Source organism: Podarcis melisellensis (assembly GCF_964234715.1).
Source record: "Podarcis melisellensis genome assembly, chromosome: 6".
NCBI lineage: Eukaryota > Metazoa > Chordata > Lepidosauria > Squamata > Lacertidae > Podarcis > Podarcis melisellensis.
Genome location: NC_138538.1, coordinates 75,656,633 through 75,679,212, shown reverse-complemented (window position 1 = coordinate 75,679,212; position 22,580 = coordinate 75,656,633). Strand labels below are relative to the sequence as shown.

General features: G+C 44.9%; 1 protein-coding gene across 2 annotated transcripts; it reads left to right on the top strand.

The window, feature by feature from the left end:
• The first annotated feature begins 1,068 nt into the window (after window positions 1-1,068).
• On the top strand, window positions 1,069-21,337 carry DBT (dihydrolipoamide branched chain transacylase E2). 2 transcript variants are annotated; one of them, XM_081916070.1, is made up of 11 exons: window positions 1,069-1,170; window positions 5,528-5,651; window positions 6,791-6,866; window positions 8,092-8,273; window positions 9,359-9,486; window positions 11,760-11,997; window positions 13,209-13,375; window positions 14,414-14,491; window positions 16,072-16,263; window positions 17,175-17,246; window positions 18,993-21,337. In XM_081916070.1, the coding sequence occupies exons 1-11, from the start codon at window positions 1,120-1,122 to the stop codon at window positions 19,158-19,160; spliced, it is 1,476 nt and encodes a 491-aa protein (XP_081772196.1). In that variant the 5' UTR covers window positions 1,069-1,119; the 3' UTR covers window positions 19,161-21,337. The 2 variants fall into 2 exon arrangements, with proteins under 2 accessions (XP_081772196.1, XP_081772197.1); XM_081916071.1 differs by lacking the exon at window positions 1,069-1,170 and adding an exon at window positions 4,353-4,376.
• The last annotated feature ends 1,243 nt before the right edge of the window (window positions 21,338-22,580 follow it).

The window sequence follows — 22,580 nt, the reverse complement described above, 5'->3', positions numbered from 1 at the left end:
GATGAGCTGCGCGCAACTGCCACTGAAAACAGACGACAGCTTGTCAAAACGCCGTATCATAAATTTCATTTATAAATTTCATGTAATTTCATTTATGTGCCATAAAATTCTACACGCCGCTTCTGAACAAACAAATTTGCAAAAAAAAAAAAGGGGTGAAACGCAAAGATCAAGAACAATTTGCAACCAGTGCGTGCAAAAGGTTAAAATGCTAGAACAAATACCACAGCGTTGTCTTTCCTGAGTGTGCTTCGACTAGCTTTTATTCGGTTTGAGCAGCAACAGGATCCGGCCGACCCCACTCTTGAGGCAAGAAGGTAAGGCGACCACCTTGGGTGGCACAATCACAGGGGCAGCAGATCCCGTTGCAGATCTTTGTTCCCCGATGTAGATCTTGGTTCACCCCTTGCTTCCGTGACAGGGAGAGGTTCGCCTCGAGTGCCAAAATGTCTTGGGCCAGCCCTGAACAGGGTATACGGCAGTGCAGAAACATTGTTCCTTACTTGCATTGCAGGACCAGATGATCTGTGTGGTCCCTTCCAACTCTACAATTCTGAGATTCTACTTTAGATCCCGCTTTTTCTCCAAAGAGGAGGTTCTTTCTCCACAATAACTCTGTGAGGTAGGTTAAACTGAGACACACACACACACATATATATATACTGTATATATACACAGATACACACACACCTTGCTCATATGCAAATACACGTATGTATGTCTCAGTTTAATATATATTAGTTTATATTATATATATATATATAAAATATTATATATAGCTCAGTTTATATATATTAACGATGCCACAACACTGCCATAGGTAGAAGCCTGTTCCTTCTAAAATATATACCCGGCTTCGTGCGCTGCCGAAGAGTTCTGTGCCGCTCGGCTGCTTGCGGCTGTCCATAGCGGAATCTCGCTTTACCTTCCAAGCTAAGCGCCTCCCTCTCTCAACCATTCATTGGAGAGAGAGAGAAACAGACCTTCAAGGGGGCGGGGGCAGCCTTTCAACGTCTAATTGGCTACCGGGCGCCAATCGTGCGATCCCATTGGCTGCCAGGTGGGAGGGGTGAGGAGGCGAGGGTCTCTCCTCTCTTTTCTTCCCTCCCCCGGAATAAGATGGCGGCAGCCGTGGGGCTGAGGAGCTTTTACAAGGCGACGGGGCGCCTGGTAAGGGGGCAGTGCAGTGAAGCCGGTGAGAAATGGGGGAGGTTAGGGGTGGGTGGGTTAAGAGCAGCTCCTCAGTCGATCCCGCGCCCCAGCGATCCTCCTCTGTGGAAAGCAAGAGATCTGGGAGACCTTGCCTTGAAATCTGCCAGTGATTGCGGGTATTTGAGCGCCTTGGTTGCCCGCCATATGGTTGTTCAAGGCGGGTTGCAAGGATCTGAAGGGTCACCTGAATCAGGGTCGTCAAAAGTGGGGAACTGTGGTCGATCCTCCTCCCCACCCCCCTCCCAAAAGCGTCCCTGTCGGTAACACCTTAAGAGATCTTCTGCTGCAGTAGTTAAAGGTAAAGGTAAAGGTACCCCTGCCCGTACGGGCCAGTCTTGCCAGACTCTGGGGTTGTGCGCCCATCTCACTTAAGAGGCCAGGGGCCAGCGCTGTCCGAAGACACTTCCGGGTCACGTGGCCAGCGTGACATCGCTGCTCTGGCAAGCCAGAGCTGCACACGGAAACGCCGTTTACCTTCCCGCTGGTAAGCGGTCCCTATTTATCTACTTGCACCCGAGGGTGCTTTCCAACTGCTAGGTTGGCAGGCGCTGGGACCGAAAGACGGGAGCGCACCCCACCACGGGGATTCGAACCGCCGACCTTTCGATCGGCAAGCCCTAGGTGCTGAGGCTTTTACCCACAGCGCCACCCGCGTCCCGAAGGCTGCAGTAGTTAGAGCGTGTCATCTTAGGGGGGGTTGAACTAAAATTTTGCAGATTTCTCCCAGGAGCAGTGTCTTTAAAATTACGCTTTTGAGGTGCGAGGAATTCAAATCTGCTCTTATTTTTGTGACCGGACTACATTTGGCTTGGTAGATCTGCGTTCCATTTTTGAAAAAAGCACATAAACTAGTTTTGCAGAACTGAAATCATGTTAATCTTACCATCTCAGAATGTAAGGTGATAGCAAATAAGAATAACAACATATGTAACACCAATCCATTTTAATGGTTTCTGCACAATTTGTTGCACGTTTTGCTTAGCCAGCAAAGCTAAATTATATTGATGTAACCGAAATATCTTTTGCCTGACAACTTTTTAAGCACGCCTCAGTTTTTGGAAATTGAAGAATTCAACACCTCCCTACCGCTGCTGCTCTCTTGCCCATTTTTGCAGTCTTAGCTCTGAAACTTCCCAGTATAAAATCTGCCCTGCCACATTCCTATTCGTATATAAGGCTTTTGAAAACAACAGCAGTTTTTAACAGATTTGTTAATGAAAGATGTTTTCCAACCACTGTTAGTGCTGGTGTCTTGATGGAGCTTCCATGTACAGAGGCAACATACCTCTGGGTAGGTCCCAGATGATGGGACAAATACCGGTGGGTTGAAGACAGGCAAGGTCCCCATTCTGCTGAGTCTAGGTGTGGTCAGTGCCTGACTGGGAGACGTCTTAGAAACCCCATGTATGCTGCCTGAGGTTACATGATGAATATTTAGAAATGGGAAAAACAAAAAAAACAGGAAATTGTGGTTTAAAAATGTCAAGTTGTTTACGTTTTGCACTTAGTCCTCGAAGAGCTCAGAGCAGCTTATGTATGGTCCCCAGGCAGTCTATACATACAGTAAAAAGGGTAAAGGACCCCTGACAGTTAAGTCCAGTCACGAACGACTCTGGGGTTGCGGCGCTCATCTCGCTTTACTGGCCGAGGGAGCCGGCGTTTGTCCACAGACAGTTTTTTCGGGTCATGTGGCCAGCATGACTAAGCCGCTTCTGGCGAACCAGAGCAGTGCACAGAAACATCATTTAACTTCCCGCTGGAGCAGTACCTATTTATCTACTTGCAATTTGACATGCCTTTGAACTGCTAGGTTGGCAGGAGCAGGGACCGAGCAACAGGAGCTCACCCTGTCACGGGGATTCGAACCACCAACCTTCCAATCGGCAGGCCCTAGGCTCAGTGGTTTAGACCACAGCGCCACCCGCATCCCTCCTGCCACCCACATCCAAACTTCAGATCTTGTCACAGGACCTCCTGCTATTTGTCTAGTGGCTTGTCCTTTGTGAATCCACTGAGGGACACATGACCTGACATTTGTGGATGATGATAAGATTCCATGTGTGTCTTCTCCATTTGTGATGAACACTGTGAACAGGAGTATTCTACAATGTAATCAAGCTAGCAAACCTTTGTTAAACTGATATCGTAGAGTTGGAAGGGACCCCGAGGGTCATCGAGTCCAACCCCCTGCAATGTAGGAATCCTGCCCGTAGCCATCCCTGGATGGACTCGAACCACCAACCTCCTGGTTAACAGCCAGACCCACTGACCCACTGCGCCGCATGGGCCTAACTGCAAGTACACCCTTCACTTGATTCTTACCTACACACGTGCAGATTAATCTGGCATACAGTCAGAACTTGATAACTTGAATTGGTAAACGATATGCATGTGCTTAGTTAAGTCTAAGCTTCTTTGATAATTCCATTGAATTCCACTGTGAGCTGCGGCTATTGTATGATAGTCCGATACCTAATCCCAGTGTAAAGGATTGGGAATGAGAACAAGCCTCCTGTGTGGATCTTGGTGTGGTGTTTCGATTTCATTTAATGTCTGGTGCAAGTTTGTGTGTGGTTTGCAGGATTTGTGAGTTGACATGCTGCTGCAGTCTACTTTGAGTTCAGATTGTATAAAAAGGTTTTGGCAGAAGTTTACTTCAGAAAGTAATTAATACGCTGATGATAGGCACTGAAATTGCCAATTTCAGTTCTTTATTCCCTGGGGTGATTTGTGCTTATGATGGTATTGGGGTGGTTATACATGACCACACTACCAATACTGTTTGCACTTGCAAATGTTTTTGGCGTGGACATACTACTTCGTTTCTAGTCAGTGCAAGTCCCTTAGCGTCCTGCTGAAATCCTGTAACTCTTTATACCCCAAATGTTCAGGCCTTTTTTTTTGTCTGGCAATACTCCCCCCCTCCCCCGTAATGGGCTAACTTTGGGGAAGCATTGCAGAAGAACCAATAACATGGAATGACATTCTGATGGTCCTGTAAATTTCTTCCTAGTATAGGAGGGAAGAGAGTTTGAATATTCTTTACTCGGAGTTAAAGGTACCACATTTAAACACGTAATTGCCAACTTTCCCACACAGGTCTCCTCTTTCCTGGACCTGCCAAGAAGATCATTTCTCAGTTTTTACTATGTGAAATGCTTGAGGTACTTTGCGGGACCTGCTACACTTCCTTATTAGGAATCCCAGCGGTTAACTTTTCTTTTAAACCATTTTAGGTTGATTCTAAGGCATTCTTGATCTCTTTTGGGAAGCTGTGCCAAACAACAACTCTTTGAGTATTGTGCCGTTTTTGAAATGGAAAAACGGTGCCTTGTAGATTATTCTGTAGATGCTCTCTCACTGTCCTAATGACTTCAAAACTGGACTTGGGAGCAGGACACCCTCTGGGACTCCTCCCACAATTGATGGATGAGACCTGATGCATTTCTGTGGCTGAGCTGAGCATCCCTCCAGCTTCTCAAAAGAAGATCTTCTGCTCCTTTGCATTCCTCCACAGCTTGAGAACATCGGCATAGGAATTCTCCCTCCCTTCCCACTATTTCACTAAGAAAGTAAGAAGCAAATAAATGCAGTTTACATCCAATGAGAATAACATTGACAATAAGATTACGTATCTGTGCCCTAAGTAAGTAAGCAAGCAAGCACCTATGGAAGATAATCAATTGCACCTTCTCACTGCTGATTTTGACCTAATTGCAGCATTAATCTAGTTGTGATTTTGGTAAACAATACTGTATTGTAGTGATTGGGACCACAGCTGAGGTCAGACAGATTGCTGGTGTGGTTTTTTTCTTGGTCACCTCTTCAAAGCTCTGATGAGCTTGTAAGATACAAAATGGCTACCTCTTCAGTGCTGGAGCATGGTCCATAGATGCACCGTGGACGTACATTTCCTGATATTGCCCAAAACTGAAGAGAAGGGGGCAGCTTCTCTTTATACGGAGCTCCATGTTGACTCCAAAGCCCATGGCCCGGAGCTAGGGGAATCTGATGGTGGTTTTTAATATGGTTGTTTACATTTCTTCTATACAGGCCCCTCAGGATTTTGAGGACAAATCTTCACTTTTTTGTTAACTTCCAATGAACACACAATATGGCAGAATTTCCCTTCTGAAACAAAGCAATTAATAACAATGAGTAAGATGCAAATGATAACATCTGCTGACTTTAATTGTCATTTTTCTCCCCCAATAATAAGTTGCTTCTGTGCACTTCTGACAAATTGAAAGAAGAGAATAAGCGGCAATTTCAGTCATGCTTGTCTCTAAGGCTTGGTTTTTGTTTCCTTTGCCAGCTCTGCGTCCACCATATTAGATTGTACAGTAACTTCCGTTCGCTAAAGGCAAAATACAATTGTGGCCTTGACAAGCCCTCATGGAGGTATCGAAATCCACACCGATTGTTCAGAACAACTATTGGTGAGTTTCTTTCACACATAAAATTGTTTTATTTTATTAGGAGTTCTTGTCACTCAAAAGAGAGGCAAGGAAACAAGGAAGGATCAACATATATACTTGGAGCAATCTCAATTCTCCGAGTGCCGGGACTTATATAGCCAAAATGGAGCCATGGAAAGTGAATGGTGTCCCGTTAGGGCAAATGGGGCACTGCCCTCCCAACTTCAGTCTGTTTTGGAAGCCACCACTGGGTATCAGCATACTTGGGGAAATCCTAAGGTTTGCAAAAAGCCCAAAAACCTCATGCATGGTGGAGGAGTCCCAAATAGCTCAGAGAAGATTAGTGTGCTCAGTGGCCATGAAATGTTGACTGAGGGCGGGGGGGGGGGACTGGTAGTGGGGTTTGAATAGGATGGAGTAGCTGAAACCCTGAAGCACTCCATTCTGCAGTAAGCATCACTGAACACAGTCTTGAGGCAAATGATGCAGCAATACATAGTTAATTCACAAGCCCAAAACAACATGGACCCAAAGTATCTTAAGGACTATCTGATAGTTTTTACTCCACATCAAATTACTGAGATCTTCTGATGGGGCACTGCTGGTGGTTCCCCATGCATTCACTAGAGACCAAGTATTTCATAGAGCAAGGCCTGCCTTGCAGAACTGCCTGCCACTAAAGGTTTGGCAGGCACGGTCCCTGGCTTCTTTCACATCTTCTGAAAATTGTTCAGACGGGTCTTCACAATCAGAATTTTAACCCACAAGTACCTGCTGTTGATGTTTTATTGATATTTCTGCTTGGGTTTTATGGGAGTGGTTTTGTTATGTTTTGTGTGCATTGAGCCTCCTTTAATATACTTTAGGAAAGTGAGGTTTATAAATATCTACATAAATAAACGGCTGGAAGTAAGCAAGGTTGATGGGAGACTGCCTGAGAACCCTGTGTACCCCAACTTGATTCCACAAGGGAAGAAGATTGAGATTTAAATGTAATAAAGAGGTTAGAAAGTGGGGACAGTATTGCACTTCTAATTAGCAGTTGTTGGGACCTGACTCTAATGTAATGTAAGAATTGTATAGTTTGTACGTAGAGCTACTCCATGCTGCTGTTCTGTTGTTTTGTTTGACATTTGTTCCCTTGTCTTTTCCTCCCCAAGTGTCACATGGCCAAATTGTCCAGTTCAAGCTCTCGGATATTGGAGAAGGGATTACAGAGGTGACGGTGAAAGAATGGTAGGTTTCCTCGCTTCATGCCACAAGGCTTCCTTTGCCTTGCACTTCCCTGACAAGTTGGTATAGCTTAGGAAAGGATGTTCGAGTTGTGTTAAGGCAGGAATCTCATTGTGTCAAGAGGCCCCTCACAAAATACACATACAAAGAAAAGGACATTGATAGGTAGAGCACTCCAAAGCTTTCAGTCTGCAGGTTAAAGTTCTGCTCCTAGCCATCACTGTTGTCAGCTGGCAAGGGTTGAGCTATATAGAGCAGAGGCCCATTCTCTGACAGCGACTGGCACATGGCCCATTATGGGGAGAAATGGTCCCTCATCTTTGAAGTCCACTAATTTCAAGAGTATAGCTTGAGGTAACATTCTGCCTGTATCCCACTAAAGAATAGGTAAAGGTAAAGGGACCCCTGACCATTAGGTCCAGTTTCAGACGACTCTGGCGTTGCGGCGCTCATCTCGCTTTATTGGCCGAGGGAACTGGCGTACAGCTTCCGGGTCGTGTGGCCAGCATGACCAAGCCACTTCTGGCGAACCAGAGCAGTGCACAGAAACGCCATTTACCTTCCCACCGGAGTGGTACCTATTTATCTACTTGCACTTTGATGTGCTTTCGAACTGCTAGGTTGGCAGGAGCAGGGACCGAGCAACAGGAGCTCACCCCGTCATGGGGATTCGAACCGCCGACCTTCTGATCAGCAAGTCCTAGGCTCTGTGGTTTAACCCACAGCACCACCCCGCTTCCCTGACTAAAGAATACTTCCACATAATTTTGGAAATATATTTCTGTATCCACGGAAGATAACAGTGAGACACGAGGAACAACCAATCGGCCAGAATTAGAGAAGGATGAGAAGGTGGACCTCAACCATGTCTTTGAACAAGCTCTTTCAACCAGAGTGTCTTTCCACACACTGTGCAGGAAACATAAAACTGAGTGTGCATTGGCAGTTTGAAAGGGGGGGGGCTGAGCTACGCTAGGGGCCCCACATAAATCAAGGTTACCACAGCAATCGGAGGGAAGGTGAGGAAAAGCAGCTCCTTTCCTGAAACATCAGCAAACCATGATTTTACTCAATTCTGCCAACTCATTTCTGCCGTATTTCCCATAGTTCTACCTGCAGCACCTATTTGGAGCATTAAAAAAGGAGAGGTGCCGATTGTCCCATTGTTCTTTGATAACCCTCCGGCTTCTCTGCCGTGTATGTTACGCAGGTCTTTCTTTTCTCTTAGGTATGTAAAAGAAGGCGACGTCGTCTCCCAGTTTGACAGCATCTGTGAAGTCCAAAGCGATAAAGCCTCTGTCACCATCACCAGCCGTTACGATGGCATCATTAGAAAACTCCATTACAACTTAGACGAAATTGCCCATGTGGGGAAACCGCTAGTGGATATAGAAACAGCTGCCTTGAAAGGTAACGTCAGTGGATTTCATCATTCTGTCAGGATGGTCTCATAGAATCAAATGTGAAATAGGTAAATGGGAATTTTAAAAACATAAAACCAGTTCTTGTTTCCAAGTGCTTTGCAAGTTGCAGGAGGTTCTTCACTAGGCAGGGGGTGGGGGGAGTTTTAGGCGCTTCTCAATTCATTTTTAGAGCCTGGTCACTCAGTTACGTTACAAACAGAAGTCAGGATTCAGTGAACCATTTCAAGCGTGTACAAGGGCTTTGAGCAACAGACTCGGGTTCTTATTTTTTGTTGGCCATATACAAGTCTTGGGCTTGCATCTGCTCCCCTTCTTTCTCTTTTGCAGGCCAAAGGAGCAGGTTGGAAGCTTCTGCCTTGCATTTTATAGAAACCACTAGGGCATCTGAAACCTGGGAAATTCTGGCCTGGTTAAATTCTGGTTGGTGAAAATAAGGCAGGATCCAACCATACTTTCAGGTCCTAGCTTGTTCTCAGAACCAAAAGCATAGTTCCCTATGCTATGACGCACCGTTGCTGCAGAGCCCCAAGCCTAAAGTCCCTTTGAAAGCATGGAGCTAATTCTATACAGTGGTACCTCAGGTTACATACGCTTCAGGTTACATATGCTTCAGGTTACACATTCCGCCAACCCAGAAATATTACCTCGGGTTAAGAACTTTGCTTCAGGATGAGAACAGAAATTGCGCAGCGGTGGCGGCAGGAGGCCCCATTAGCTAAAGTGGTGCTTCAGGTTAAGAACAGTTTCAGGTTAAGAATGGACCTCCGGAACGAATTAAGCACTTAACCTGAGGTACCACTGTATATCTTTGCACCCTGGCCAGAGACGAGGGCAGGCTGAGGGCAACCTGGAAGCTGCCTCCCTTGGGGTGTTGTCCCACATCACTCCAGCGATGTGTGAAGGAAGGAACCACCATGCCGCAATCTAAACACGCAAACGGTCTCGTTTCACATTCCAAAGCTTAAACAAAGTAAACTGACAGCGTTGTCACTGAGCCCATGTTCTCTTTTCCCTTGAAAGCCGCTTTCACTGCTGTGTTTTAAAGTTAACCCCTTTGCGTCCAACCTGCAGATGTCGCTCCCGAAGAGGACGTGGTCGAAACCCCTGCCGTGTCTCACGAAGAGCAGACCCACCAGGAGATCAAAGGCCACAAAACCTTGGCAACTCCTGCCGTCCGCCGCCTTGCCATGGAAAACAATGTGCGTTCCCTTTTCACTGAAGCGGGCTGCCTTGCAGTTGATCTCTTTTTGTGAGGAGGGATGCGAGGCTGGTGTAATGCATTCGCAAACTGTGTTAACGTAACGGCTAACGCAGCGATTGTGCTAATGTAACGGCTGATCAGAAGGTTTGATGCTTCATGGCAGGAGTAGATAACTTCCTGGTGGCTGAAGGTGGTACATTGCCTTCCTGTATATTAGTGCCCCACCTCCCATATTGTGGGCTGGGCTTTACGGCAAGCTCCACCCACCACATGCTATATTATGTCATACACAGTGGAGAGGCTTGCTGGGGATTAATGTGGGCTGAGAGACTCCATGGAGCATGGAGAGGCTCCGGAGGGCTGCATTGCAACACTCGTGACTTGCTGAAGTGGCTTGCATGGCTAGCCTCAGGAATTTTGAAACCATTTACTTCTTGTGCAGAATAGTTCCGTTAGAGCACAAGAGTCTCTTAGTGATATATGATACGTATGACTTTGCATGCAGTCCGGAGCCCTTACCCATAATGGCACACTATGACGAGCCCTTTTTGTTCAGGAGATGTTCTGAGTCCCATGTCATCAGGAGAAACCCTTCATGCTGCTCCCACAATCGGGGGAGCCTTGGAAGAAACCCTGGTCCATCCTCAAGGAGTTCCTGGAAACACAAACGGGGAGTTTGAAGTGTGAGGCAGGCAGCGTAGTCCCATCTGCTGTAGAATCAGACTTGGAAGGTGCCCACTGCCAGTACAGGAAATACAGGGACGCAGGTGGCGCTGTGGTCTAAACAGGGCTGTCTTAAGCATATGCAGCGCCGGGGTGCAAAGATCCGCCCAGCGCCCCCCTCCCCAGGTTGCCCAGTCCCAGGTGCACAGGAGGGCGGAGTCGGTCAGCCGCCTTAGCGTCTCGCTGGCTCGGTCACCCCCGAACTTGCGGCGAAGCAGAAAAGCCCGCCGTGGTGCTCCAACCAATGGGTGGACTGTTTCCCAGACTCAACTCTTGGGCTCTCCGGACTCTGGGCCTGGCACCCCTGAGAGCCCACGCCCGGGTGCCCCGCACCCCTAGTGCCTATGGGTAAGACAGTCCTTGGTCTAAACCACTGAGCCTCTTGGGCCTGCCATTCGGAAGGTTGGCGGTTCGAATCCCGGCGACAGCATGAGCTCCTGTTCTGTCCCAGCTCCCACCAACCTAGCAGTTTGAAAGCACACCAGTGCAAGTAGATAAATAGGTACCACTGCAGTGGGAAGGCAAACAGCGTTTCCGTGCACTCTGGTTTCTGTCACAGTGTCCCGTTGCACCCAAAGTGGTTTAGTCATGCTGGTCACATGACCCAGAAAGCTATGGACAAATGCCAGCTCCCTCAGCCTGAAAGCGAGATGAGCGCCACAACCTCATAGTCGCCTTTGACTGGACTTAACTGTCCAGGGGTCCTTTACCTTTACCTTCTACAGGAAGATTAAACCCACCCAGCTTCTCTGAAGGAGAATCCACCACTTCTCAAGACAATCTGTTCCACTGTTGTATAGATCATACTATCAGGAAGTTCTTCCTAATGTTTAGTCTAAATGTCGTCGTCTGCACCAATAAGTTAAACCCATTGGTTCAGGCCCTAGACTCTGGAGCAACAAAAACCAAATTTGTTCTTTATTGTTGTGTCAGCCCATCAAATATTTGAAGATATCTCCTGTTAAATCCTTTCTTCTCCCAGCTTTTAGCAGCCTCAGTGGAATTGTGTGTGGATCTTTGTCGCAGCACATTTCCCGTGTAGCCTTGAGCAAATGGATGATACAGAATTTTTGGTTCACACTATTTGGTTGCATGTATGTGTACACCAATTTAAGGGTGTATGTGGATTCCTTGGGGAGGGGGTGGGTTACAGGTCCCAGCTCCACACTCACCCAGCTTCAACAATCCTGCAAAATTAGATGCTTTCAGATTATATGACTGGACACACGTGGAGTCAGTGTTAATGAAGTACCTATAAATATTTGCAGAGGGCAGTATCCAACCAATGCATTCCATCAGCGTAATGCTTTCCATTTCTGCAAAGGAAATTTGGGGGGGGTGCATGGGGGCAAGAGAGGACACGTTCTGTTGTGCAAGTGGAATTACTTGCACTGAGGAGATGCCTAAGTTGGAAATGGCCCACGTATTCTTCAAACGCTTAACTTGCCTGCCTTCTCTCATTTTTTTTGCCATTTCAATAAAAAGGACGCGTTCCCTCTCTTCATGCCCTATATCCAGAATTCTTTAGCTTGTGCTCTTGCCTTTCAGATTAAACTGAGCGAAGTTGTTGGAACAGGGAAAGATAACCGTATCCTCAAAGAAGACATTCTCAATTACTTGGCCAAACAGACGGGAGCTATTTTACCTCTATCGCCAAAACCTGAAATTGTCGCGCCGCCGCCAACGCCGAAGCCTGCAGCAGATAAGCCAAAGACGCCCAGAATCCCTCTGCCCACTTCCAAACCTGTCGTAATTTCACAGAAAGATAAAACAGTGGCCATTTCAGGTAAATAAATTAATGAAACCTCCTGAGGATCTAATATAGAACAGCATGCGTAAAATCTTTGTAAAGGGCAACTGAACAAGTAAAACATGAATATTTGTTTCTGCATTCGTAGCGAAGCACACTGCTGGTGTTTTTCCTCTTGTAATGCCAGTAAGATGTTGAGGGATGTGCTGCAATTTTTTGTTACCATTTGAGATGAATCCAGGAAAATGGCAATGCAGAAGTTTTGGGAGAGCTCATTCAGGCACTGATACTTAGGGAAGCTTCCAAAGAGTGGCAGGTCTGCTCCCTGCTCCCATCTATTCTCATATTAATCAGGAATCACCAGATTACCTTCCTGACTCCTGGAAAATTAATCCAGACACTGTCTTGGTGAGACTTCTAAGCCTTGGCATTCAGTGACATCACCATGCAACAGGGCAGGGGAGAACAATACCCTGTTGTGGCGCAGTGCCAACATAGTGTATTTTCTGGTACTCTGGGTAACCAAACCATAGCTATGGCCACGCATCCTTCTCAAAACGTCTCCCACCCAGGCATTGATAAAGTCTGCACACACTTAGCCTCAACAGTAAAACAGCCATGGATGCTGTAATCTGTTCAATGGGCAAATACATTCTTACTATACTGCAGTCTTCTGCAAATAAATATGGTATTTTCTCATATGGTTTCTCCCCCCGAGTTTCTCCTATGGCTTACCGGAGTCCCATCTGCGATATTTAACCTTTTTAATAGTTTTGATGGGACGCGGGTGGCGCTGTCAGTTAAACCACAGAGCCTAGGAGTTGCCGATCAGAAGGTCGGCGGTTCGAATCCCTGCAACGGGGTGAGCTCCCGTTGCTCGGTCCCTGCTCCTGCCAACCTAGCAGTTCGAAAGCACATTAAAGTGCAAGTAGATAAATAGGTACCGCTCCAGCGGGAAGGTAAACGATGTTTCCGTGCGCTGCTCTGGTTTGCCAGAAGCGGCTCCCTCGGCCAATAAAGCAAGATGAGCACAGCAACTCCAGAGTCGGCCACGACTGGACCTAATGGTCAGGGGTCCCTTTACCCTTTACCTTTAATAGTTTTGATGCCTATGTCTGAGGTTCTCATCGTCATTAGTTAAGTGGCATATAAATTTTGTTAAATAAATCTGAAGGAAGATGGAAAGCAAGGCAGGAAACCTGGATATCACTGGAATTTGTTTTTCTTCTTCTCCCCCTTATTTCCAGGATTCCAGAAGGTCATGGTGAAAACCATGTCTGCAGCGCTGAAAATTCCTCACTTTGGTTATTGCGACGAGATTGATCTCACGCAACTTGTCCGGCTGAGAGAGGAGCTGAAACCTGTGGCGCTCGAACGTGGAATTAAGCTCACCTTCATGCCTTTCTTTTTAAAGGTGAGGCGGAACCAGCAGGCCTTGCTAATGTGCAAAACGAGAGGGGTTTGTAAGAATCTCAAGCTGTCCATACAGTAGTTTTGGTAAGATGCAAATGCATCAAATTGTAATAAGTTTCAAGGGAGATGTCCTGGTGATTTTTATGGACAGTTAGTACAGAAATCGATATCATAAATAATAAGAGTCCTTTAATTGGTAGACAGCACTCCCTCCTTACAGGCTGCTACACTGACAACATATTTAGTTTTGCACGTATGCTTGGCTGCTACAATAGACTGACCTTTTTCAAAAAAACTTAATTTTTTTTTCATGCTTCTCAAAATATTTTGAAAAGTATGAGGCGTAGTCATGGTCCTCTTTCAAAATGCAATTCTTTGGGTTGGGGTGCCTCAGAAGTTGTTGATGTTAGTATTTAATTTATATACCACCCTTCATCAAAAGATCTCAGGATGGTTCACAATAATGTTGTAATTAACAAAAAGGATCTTCCATCCAATAATTTTTTCCATGGAATACCAGAAATTACTTACTCTGACTGGAGACATTTCCACTGAAATGCTAGATAAAGAAAAGCCAATGGGCTTCTAGGCACTTTTATTTAAATGAGTGGTGTGATTTTCCCTTTTCCCATTCCCTTTCCCCCCATCAGCTCCGGTGAGTTGGGGGATGTGCCGGAACAGGGCGGAAGTGAGAAAGGAGAATTGGCAAAAAAAATAAAATCCCCTCCTCTTGCATTAGTAGGCACCTCTGCTCAATCAGAAGCCCTTGGGAGCATAGGAAGCTGAGTCAGACCATTGGTCCATCTTGCTCAGTAAAGTCTTCACTGATGGGCAGTGTCTCTCCAGGGTTTCGGACAGGTATCTCTCACAGGGTTACCTGGAGATGCTGAAGCTTTCTGCATGAAAAATGGGTGCTCTACCACTATCTCCCTATGTACACGTATGCAGAAGCTATGTTGCACAGTTTCTGAAGCATGCAGCCTGTTGGCTCTGGCTGCTAGAATAATCCCATTTGTCTTTCTTGAAAAATATTTAACAGGCCGCTTCTTTAGCCTTATTACATTATCCGATCCTCAACGCTTCGCTGGATGAAAACTGCCAAAACATCACTTACAAGGTTTGTATATTGACATTCCTGTCTCATTCTTAAGAGAGATCCAGCTTTGTTTTACGATGATTAGATACGCGGAGGGGGTGTTAGGGGAGGGGTAGTACCTCTGGTGGGAAACATGTTGTGCTCCTTGTGGGGTAGTTTGTCCACCTTGGGGTCCCCACACACACACACAGCTCTCACCTGTGGCTCCTCAAAGTTGTCAGCATGTGATAGTAGCCACACCATGGGAATGGCTTTGACTGGCCGCCTAAACCAGGTGAGGGGAGCCGATAGGCCTCAGACTCTTGGGGTTAAAGACTTCCCCTGCATTCAAAGACAGGCTCCAGTGGATTGAGCGGACGAGACCAATAGGGGACGAGAAGACAGTTTCTGCATGGGGGTCAGATGGGGCTCATCAGCCTAGAAAGGGAGCCCGTTGAGGAGGGGAGAGACTCCACCAGGCAAGGCCTCCTTCCACCTGCCTTGCTCTACCCTCTGCTTCTCAATGTGTATTGTATTATTTTATTTACTGTGGCTTGCCCTTGTTTTATTGATTATAGTTTAGATATTATTGTAACTGTTGAGTGGATTTCTGTTTAACTTTTATATGTTGATATTATTATACTACTCTAATTGATTGTTGAATGTTACTTTTTTGAGGTAGGCTGCCTATTTTAAAGTTATGTTTTATTATCACATTTTTGTATTGCATTAGATTGTTATAAGATGTACATTTTTTGTTTCTTCAACTTGTAAACCGCCTTGAGAATTGTAAGATAGAAAGGCGGTATACAAATTAAAAATGAGGATGAAGGAAAACTCTGGTCCTAAACCTCCACTGCCTTGCGTGATATCTTCAGGAGAAGAAAAGGCTAAGGAGTAAACCCTGCACAAATCTGGAATAGAGTCCCTAAAGTGGTTGGATGGTGTCTTGGACGCCTCCTTTTGGCAACGCCTGCAGCCAAGCTGGTGCCAAACGTATTGCTTTGGACTGCATCAGTGAGGCAACAACATCTTCTTGTCTGAGCAGCCCAGGATCTCCATGCACACTAGCCAGGCTTGCATCCCACGGAGGTCACTCGGGTGCTGCTATCACAGTGGTTTGACTTCACCTGTGGAGGCGCACTCCGTTGTCTCTCATGATTGATGCCAACAAGATACAGGAAATTATAGTTTGTACTGCAAGCAAGCAGGGTGCTTATGGGAGTACCTCAACAGCAGTTTGCAGCTTACATGGGTTTGTTGTTGTTGTTTTTAAAAAAGTAAAGTCCTGTATTTTATCTCAGGAGTTCAGAGCAGCGTATGTGGTTTCCCCCAACCCCATCTTATCCTCAACACCCCTGCAAGTCAGCCTGAGGGAGAGATCAATTCACCCAAGAGCCACCCTTTGAGCTTTTGCTGGTAGACTTGGAATTTGAACCCGTGTCTTCCCGGCTCAGTTGACAATACTGGCTACATCTAGCATTGCATGAATTGAAGTCCAGTTATGGAGCAGGAAAGGGAGAATATATTGGTCATGCCTTCTTATATCTTGAAGAGAAATTCTGTTTTGTCCAAAACAAAGAGGAATATTTTTTATATATTCATTCATTCATTCATTCTAGGCTTCTCACAACATTGGAGTTGCTATGGATACAGGGCAAGGCCTAGTTGTCCCTAATGTGAAGAATGTCCAGGCCTGCAGTGTATATGAAGTTGCTTCAGAATTAAATCGCCTTCAGAGCCTGGGGTCTGCGAATCAGCTGGGAACAAGCGACCTCACCGGGGGAACATTCACACTCTCCAACATTGGCACAGTGAGTTTAAGCAGCCTTTAAAATCCAACTCTAGAAACATACCTAGCCATATTGTTTTAAATACAACCAGGCCACCAACTATTACCCCATAGGGGGAGGGAGAAACTGGTCTAGCTTTGGGGACTAAGCCCCTGGGAGGACAGGGGGTTAGATGAATGAATATTCAGTTATGTAAATGCCCTACGTTTAAGCTGAAAAAGGCTCCCACAGATGGATAATAATATCAGGCTAGCAACTCCCATCATCCCTGGCCCATCGGCCATGCTTAGGGCTGAGGGGAGCTGGAATCCCAACAATATCTGGGAGGGATTGGATTCCCCATGCCCAGCTTAGATGATAACCACCGCTGCCAAAGTAGATAGTCCTGTTGGACTTCATAACAGGGCAGTGGAGCCTGATGGTCTCTGTGGTGGGTGGAGGAGGGGTGGCAAAAACAGCTACGAGTGGAGATGGCGAAGGTGTCCGTTGACCTTGCAGTCTGCTGTTGCTTCTCTTCCTCACAGGGCATTTGGAATATGAGAGAGTGGTATGAAGAGTAATGGTGTTATGTACAGTGGTACCTCGGGTTACATACGCTTCATGTTACATACACTTCAGGTTACAGACTCCGGTAACCCAGAAATATTACCCCGGGTTAAGAACTTTGCTTCAGGATGGGAACAGAAATCATGCTTTGGCGGCACAGTGGCAGCAGGAGGCCCCATTAGCTAAAGTGGTGCTTCAGGTTAAGAACAGTTTCCGGTTAAGAACAGACCTCCAGAACGAATTAAGTTCTTAACCCGAGGTACCACTGTACATGCGAGCACACCCATGGGCTGGGAGGGGGAGAATTGTTTCCCCCAGATTAAATATCACCCAATACAGATGTCATCCCAAAAAATGCTTGTTTATTTTATTATTTTATTTTCCAGATTGGCGGTACCTATGCAAAACCTGTAATTCTTCCTCCTGAAGTAGCTATTGGCGCTCTTGGGAAAATACAAGTATGTTGATTCTGAATTATAAACCTACAAATGCAGTATTGATTCAATATTGATCACTCCCATACGTTTTTGAATGCATTGTCACGACCGGTGTGCTTTTTTTCTGGGGGGACACAGGGGTATGCGTACCCCTACACATTTTGTGAATCTTAAGTTTGGCCTCATTGAGGGGCAGTATTTCAGTATGAGTAGGAAAATGAGAGTACCCCTAAACATTTTTTAAGAAAAAAAGCACTGGTCACGACACTCTGCAAGTGTTTGTTGGTTTTCACATAGGGGCAGTGAAAACTCAAACAGAGTGTTCTGATTGTGAGGAGCGGCCAAACTTTGAACCAGTCTTGCTGCTCTTTCACAAAGGCGCATTGTCCTGCTGCAATCACTGTGAAGACTCAGAGCTGTGGATGAGCACTTGTTCCACAAAGTCCCACACTAGGGGATGGGGTTTGGATTGCTCAATAAGCCTATAGCCCCAAACATACTTCCTAAGGCATAAGGCCCATAGTGGGAATTGGTTTTGAGCAAATATGCACAGGATTGTGCTGTAAAAGTAACTTGAAATACTAGCATTTTCCTCAATTGCAGATTTGCTGTCTGCTCAGTTGAGGCCTTTAGAGAGAGAGAAATCACACAACTGACTGTTTTCTGAGTGATACTATCAGTTTTGTGAGGCAAGCTTTCAGAGTCACGAGGGGAAACTCTCTCATCCGACTAATTTCAGGGCCTCTTGCCTATCCAGGGCAATAGCCAAAGGTGTTAGAGAGTTCAGATGATACAACAGTGGTGGGGCTCATTAGTGAGAACGATGAGACTGCTTATAGGAAAGAAGTACAGGGGTTAATTCAATGGTGTAAAGAAAACAAACTTTTGCTTAACACCAAAAAAACCAAAGAACTCATAATTGACTTTAGGAGAAAGAAAAGTGTATTTTTACCATTGCACATAAATGGCGAGGAGGTAGAGAGGGTTGGTAGTTTTAAATACCTGGGCATTTATATCTCTGAGGACCTCTCATGGACTGCAAATATTAATATGGTTGTGAGGAAGGTGCAGGGGAGGTTGTATTTCCTGAGAATGCTCAGGGGACTGAATCTATCTCAGCACCTACTTCTGTCCTATTACCACAGTACCATCGAGAGTGTCTTAACCTATAGTATATTATCGTGGTATGGGAGCAGCTCTGAAATGGATAAAAAAGCTTTACAGAGAATAATTAAAATTGCCCAGAATGTTATTGGGCTCCAACTACCAACCCTGGATGAGATCTTCACGTCTCGCAGCTTGAAGAAGTCACACAATATCCTGAGAGATCCCACCTATCCTGCTCACAACTTCTTTGAACTGTTGCCTTCGGGCAGAAGATATAGGACAATGAAAACACGAACCACACGCCTTCTGAATAGTTTCTATCCAAGAGCTCTGATTGCACTAAATAATGATCTCAGGGCCAGTTGCAAGAAATAGCAAGCAGGGAGTAGGAAGGAATGAGATAGGTTTTAGGTTATGTTATGCCTTTAATAGGTTATGTTATATTCTGGATTATGTTATGTTTTATAGATTATGTCTGAATAGGATGAGAGTGTTGGAGATACGTGCAAATGTGTATGTGAACCCGGTCTTTGGGTGTTTGATTTTCGTTGTTGTGTATACTGTGTATATACGGACAATGACAATAAATTTATCTAATCTAATCTGATGTATTAACAATACTCCATTAGTATTCTCTCCTTTTCTTCCTGGATTTTTTAGGGCCTTCCTCGGTTTAATGCGAAAGGTGAAATATTTAAAGCACAGATAATGAATGTGAGCTGGTCGGCCGATCACAGAATTATCGACGGCGCTACCATGTCCCGTTTTTCCAACTTGTGGAAATCTTACTTGGAGAACCCTGCTTTCATGCTTCTGGATCTAAAATAAAGAGGACTAATGCATGGGTGCATCGTTTAAATTTTGAAACTGCTATCAAGCTAGCTATGCTAGCAAGTGTCCTTAAATACTACATTTCACAATTCAGTGTGTGAATTGTGTGAACACTTACAAAGTGTGATCAATAGGCCTTTCTGATCACCGGTCAGTGTACTGATTAGCTGTTACATTTTGTCGGGCTGAGTAGGTTAGTTTGTAAATTATTAGGCTAGAGACCGTCATACCAGACTGTCATACTTTGGCTCTTTGATGCGGCATTGAGAAATCTATGTTGATAACAGGCCGTATTCCACTACACTGTCATTGCCAGATGAAGGTTACTAGCATTTGTTTTTTAACTGCTTCTGCTGTTGGTAGATTAATCTTTTCTCAGAATTTGATTGGAAACAGGGTTTTCTCTTTCACAAAATAAAAGGGATGTTACCAAGTTTCTGATGCAACAAACGCACAAATCATGTTCAAATAAATTGCTTTTATTGCTTATTTTATTAAATACACAGGGATGGCCTTTCATTGGTTATTGATGCTAACGTTTCTTTTCCAAACGTCCTTTCTGCCTAAATTAATTTCTGTAATATGTGAAGCAACTGTCGGCAAATGGGAATATGTCCAATAGGAGTAAAGTTTGAAGCTCATAACAGGGCACAGCTTAGCTAAGGAGCCATAAATGAAACTCATGCAAAATAGAGTTTCTTCAGAATCCCAAGTGTGTTGACTTTGGAGACTGCTCCGTATCAAGATGGTATGGATAGGTATTTTGTGTGAAACCTAATGAATGTAACAGAGGTGCCCAAAGGAAAGTTTGCACAATATGTTTATTTTGCTGTCCCCCGCATGCTGCTGTGGACCAGGGGCACAGACTCCTGGGGGCCCAGCCCTTTTTGGGACACCCCCCCAAATATTTTGGGGGCCCAATATCCAGAAAACAGGAGGAGGTCTGAGCACAGTGCAGCTTCCATAGCCAGTTCCTCCTCCTCTTCCTGCTGCGGAGGGGAAGGAGGGTCCAAACAGCCCCCGGCCAATGGCAGCGGGAGGAGGAGGAGGAGCCACTGGCTCTTGAAGCCATGTGGCCACCATGTCCAGCTCTGCCCCGGCTCCTCCAGATGCCCTGACATCATGTGTGACATCAGCCCCCCACCCATCGCCCTTGCAAGCACCTCTGGTGTGGACAAATGTAATTTGTGAAGCAAGCCACCACAGATAGACATAGCTGACATCACTTCCTGTGATCAGAGAGGCACATTTTGAGCCAGCACAATAATAAAATTTGCCAATGGCCAATTCCTGCGTTAGGTTTCTCCACATGAGTGCATGCCTGGGTTTGGAAAGAAGGCTGTTAAGTAGGAAGTAAAGGCATACAGCAGAAAGGTATTTGCCCATTCACATGAAATGAATACTTTGAAGAGATGCTGGGTTCAAGCTGCGTCAACTGTTAAGTGGTTTCATCTGAGGATTTTCCACAGCGCCACTGGAGTTCACGATCCCTTTTTCTGCACGTGCATTTAGAGCCAAAGAATTGTATCCAGTTAAGTCGCTGTATGCACAGGAATTGCCCCCCATACCGTCCCCCAAATCTGCTCGGAAGGCTATTCCAACTCTATTGTGCAATTGTGGACTGGAGTTCAGAACAGCGAAAACCTGAGATACAAGCAGAAAGAGGTTTGAAACAAGCAATACACAAATGAACAACTGTTTAGGGAGATTTAAAGTGACCTTAAAAGGGAGCATGCCGGATTAAAGGCTGTACGTGACAGAAACTAAAAGGCACTTTAAAGAAAGAAACAAATTAAGCTTCTGAAAATCATATGGGAAATAATCATACACTCAAAATGCTTGACGGAAGCTTAGTATTGCACGCACAGCGTATTTTCAAACAATATTGTACTGTATCCTCATTGTGAAAAGTTATTTGGTTAAACATCCCTACAAACTTCTGAATAGTATATGTTGATTTTTTATTAAAAAAACACTCCTTGTCATCTGTGAGAAGAAAGTCGAGGTAAAATATCTGAGATTTAGAAACCTAAAGATGTGAAATAATACTCAAGTCTCATATAGATCTGTGAGGAATTCTGTATCACCTTTGCCGATTAAAAAACAATTACTATATACTGTCTTAACATTTCTTTTAAATTGTTTTCTATTCTTGAATAAATCTTTTATTACAACCTTTGTGATTTGATACTTTTATCTGAGGGTATTTTGTGGCTTTAAATCCACCAAGAACATAAATCCACATAGTCCCGAATACACACCATTCGTCTCGTCGCATGAAAGCAGCCGATTGAGCTCGTCTGCAGAAACTTGTTTATTTAAAGATTTTCCGTAGTGCCAACAGCATTCAGCCTCCTTTTTACCTGTGTGCTGACACATAGACTGGATCGAAAAGTGGATGTAAATCCCAGAGGAAAAGTAGCTATGCGGCACGATCAAGCTATAAGAAGAATGGACAGTAATCGGTGGGAATATCAGAAGTAGGAAAAGACCGAGAGATTCTGCAAGAATCTGGCTGGGCAGTGCCAATTTTTCTGTTTCCCTCCTCACTTCCTTTCACCGAAGCAAATCATCATAATGTTTACAACAACCAGGTTTTACGTATAAGCTAAACAAGCTATAGCTTAAAGCCCCACTCTCTTGCCTCCCCCCAAAATTAGTCTCTTTGTAAAAAATTAGAGTCTTTGTAAATTGTGTTTCTAAAGGAACTTTTTTTATTGCCAAATGCCAATGTGTTTGCATTATTAAGTTTGTTATGAATAAAAAATCATTTTAAGTTAGAGCTTAATGATTATTTCACTATTAATATACTTCTTAATTGTATTTCACTATTAATATACTTCTTAATTGTATTTCCGTTTGACAATTACTTTGATAAAATGCATATTTTGTTATTTGCAAATGGCTTTAGATACCTATTAGGTCCATAAATTCCCATATAGCATATATTCAACACAAAAAACAGCGGCAAATTGTTGTTGACAAAGGACTGCTGGACATATAAAGGGCCCCATTGTGACTGAAGGGTCAGTTCTAATTTTTTACCTGTGCATTTCAGTCCCAGTACTTAGGACAGAGAGCAAAACTTAGATCTCTAAGCTTAAAGAACTTTCCCTCATTGGGGAGGGAGAAGAGAGACCTCCTTTGTGACTGCCAGCCCTGGCTAGTAAAAAGTGCCGCCCTTATTGTTCTCCTCACCCCAGAGTCACCTTTAAAGATGCTGAGTACATAAACCTCTGGATTTATTTGCAATTTTGCAGGAGCACCTCTCATGCCCACAGTACACTAGGGAAGATTAAGTGATTACTTCTTCATCCAAAAACTGTACTGTACTGTGTACCCTTGTCTCTGCAGCTATCCTTCTGAAATTTGGCAGGGTTCACGCTCTCTGGAGGGGTGACCTTGCTCCAATTCTGG

Coding starts and splice junctions, on each gene's coding strand:
- DBT (XM_081916070.1), top strand. CDS start 1,120: ATGGCGGCAGCCGTGGGGCTGAGGAGCTTTTACAAGGCGACGGGGCGC. Junction 14,492..16,071: donor GCCAAAACATCACTTACAAG/GTTTGTATATTG, acceptor CATTCATTCTAG/GCTTCTCACAACATTGGAGT. Junction 16,264..17,174: donor CACTCTCCAACATTGGCACA/GTGAGTTTAAGC, acceptor TTTATTTTCCAG/ATTGGCGGTACCTATGCAAA.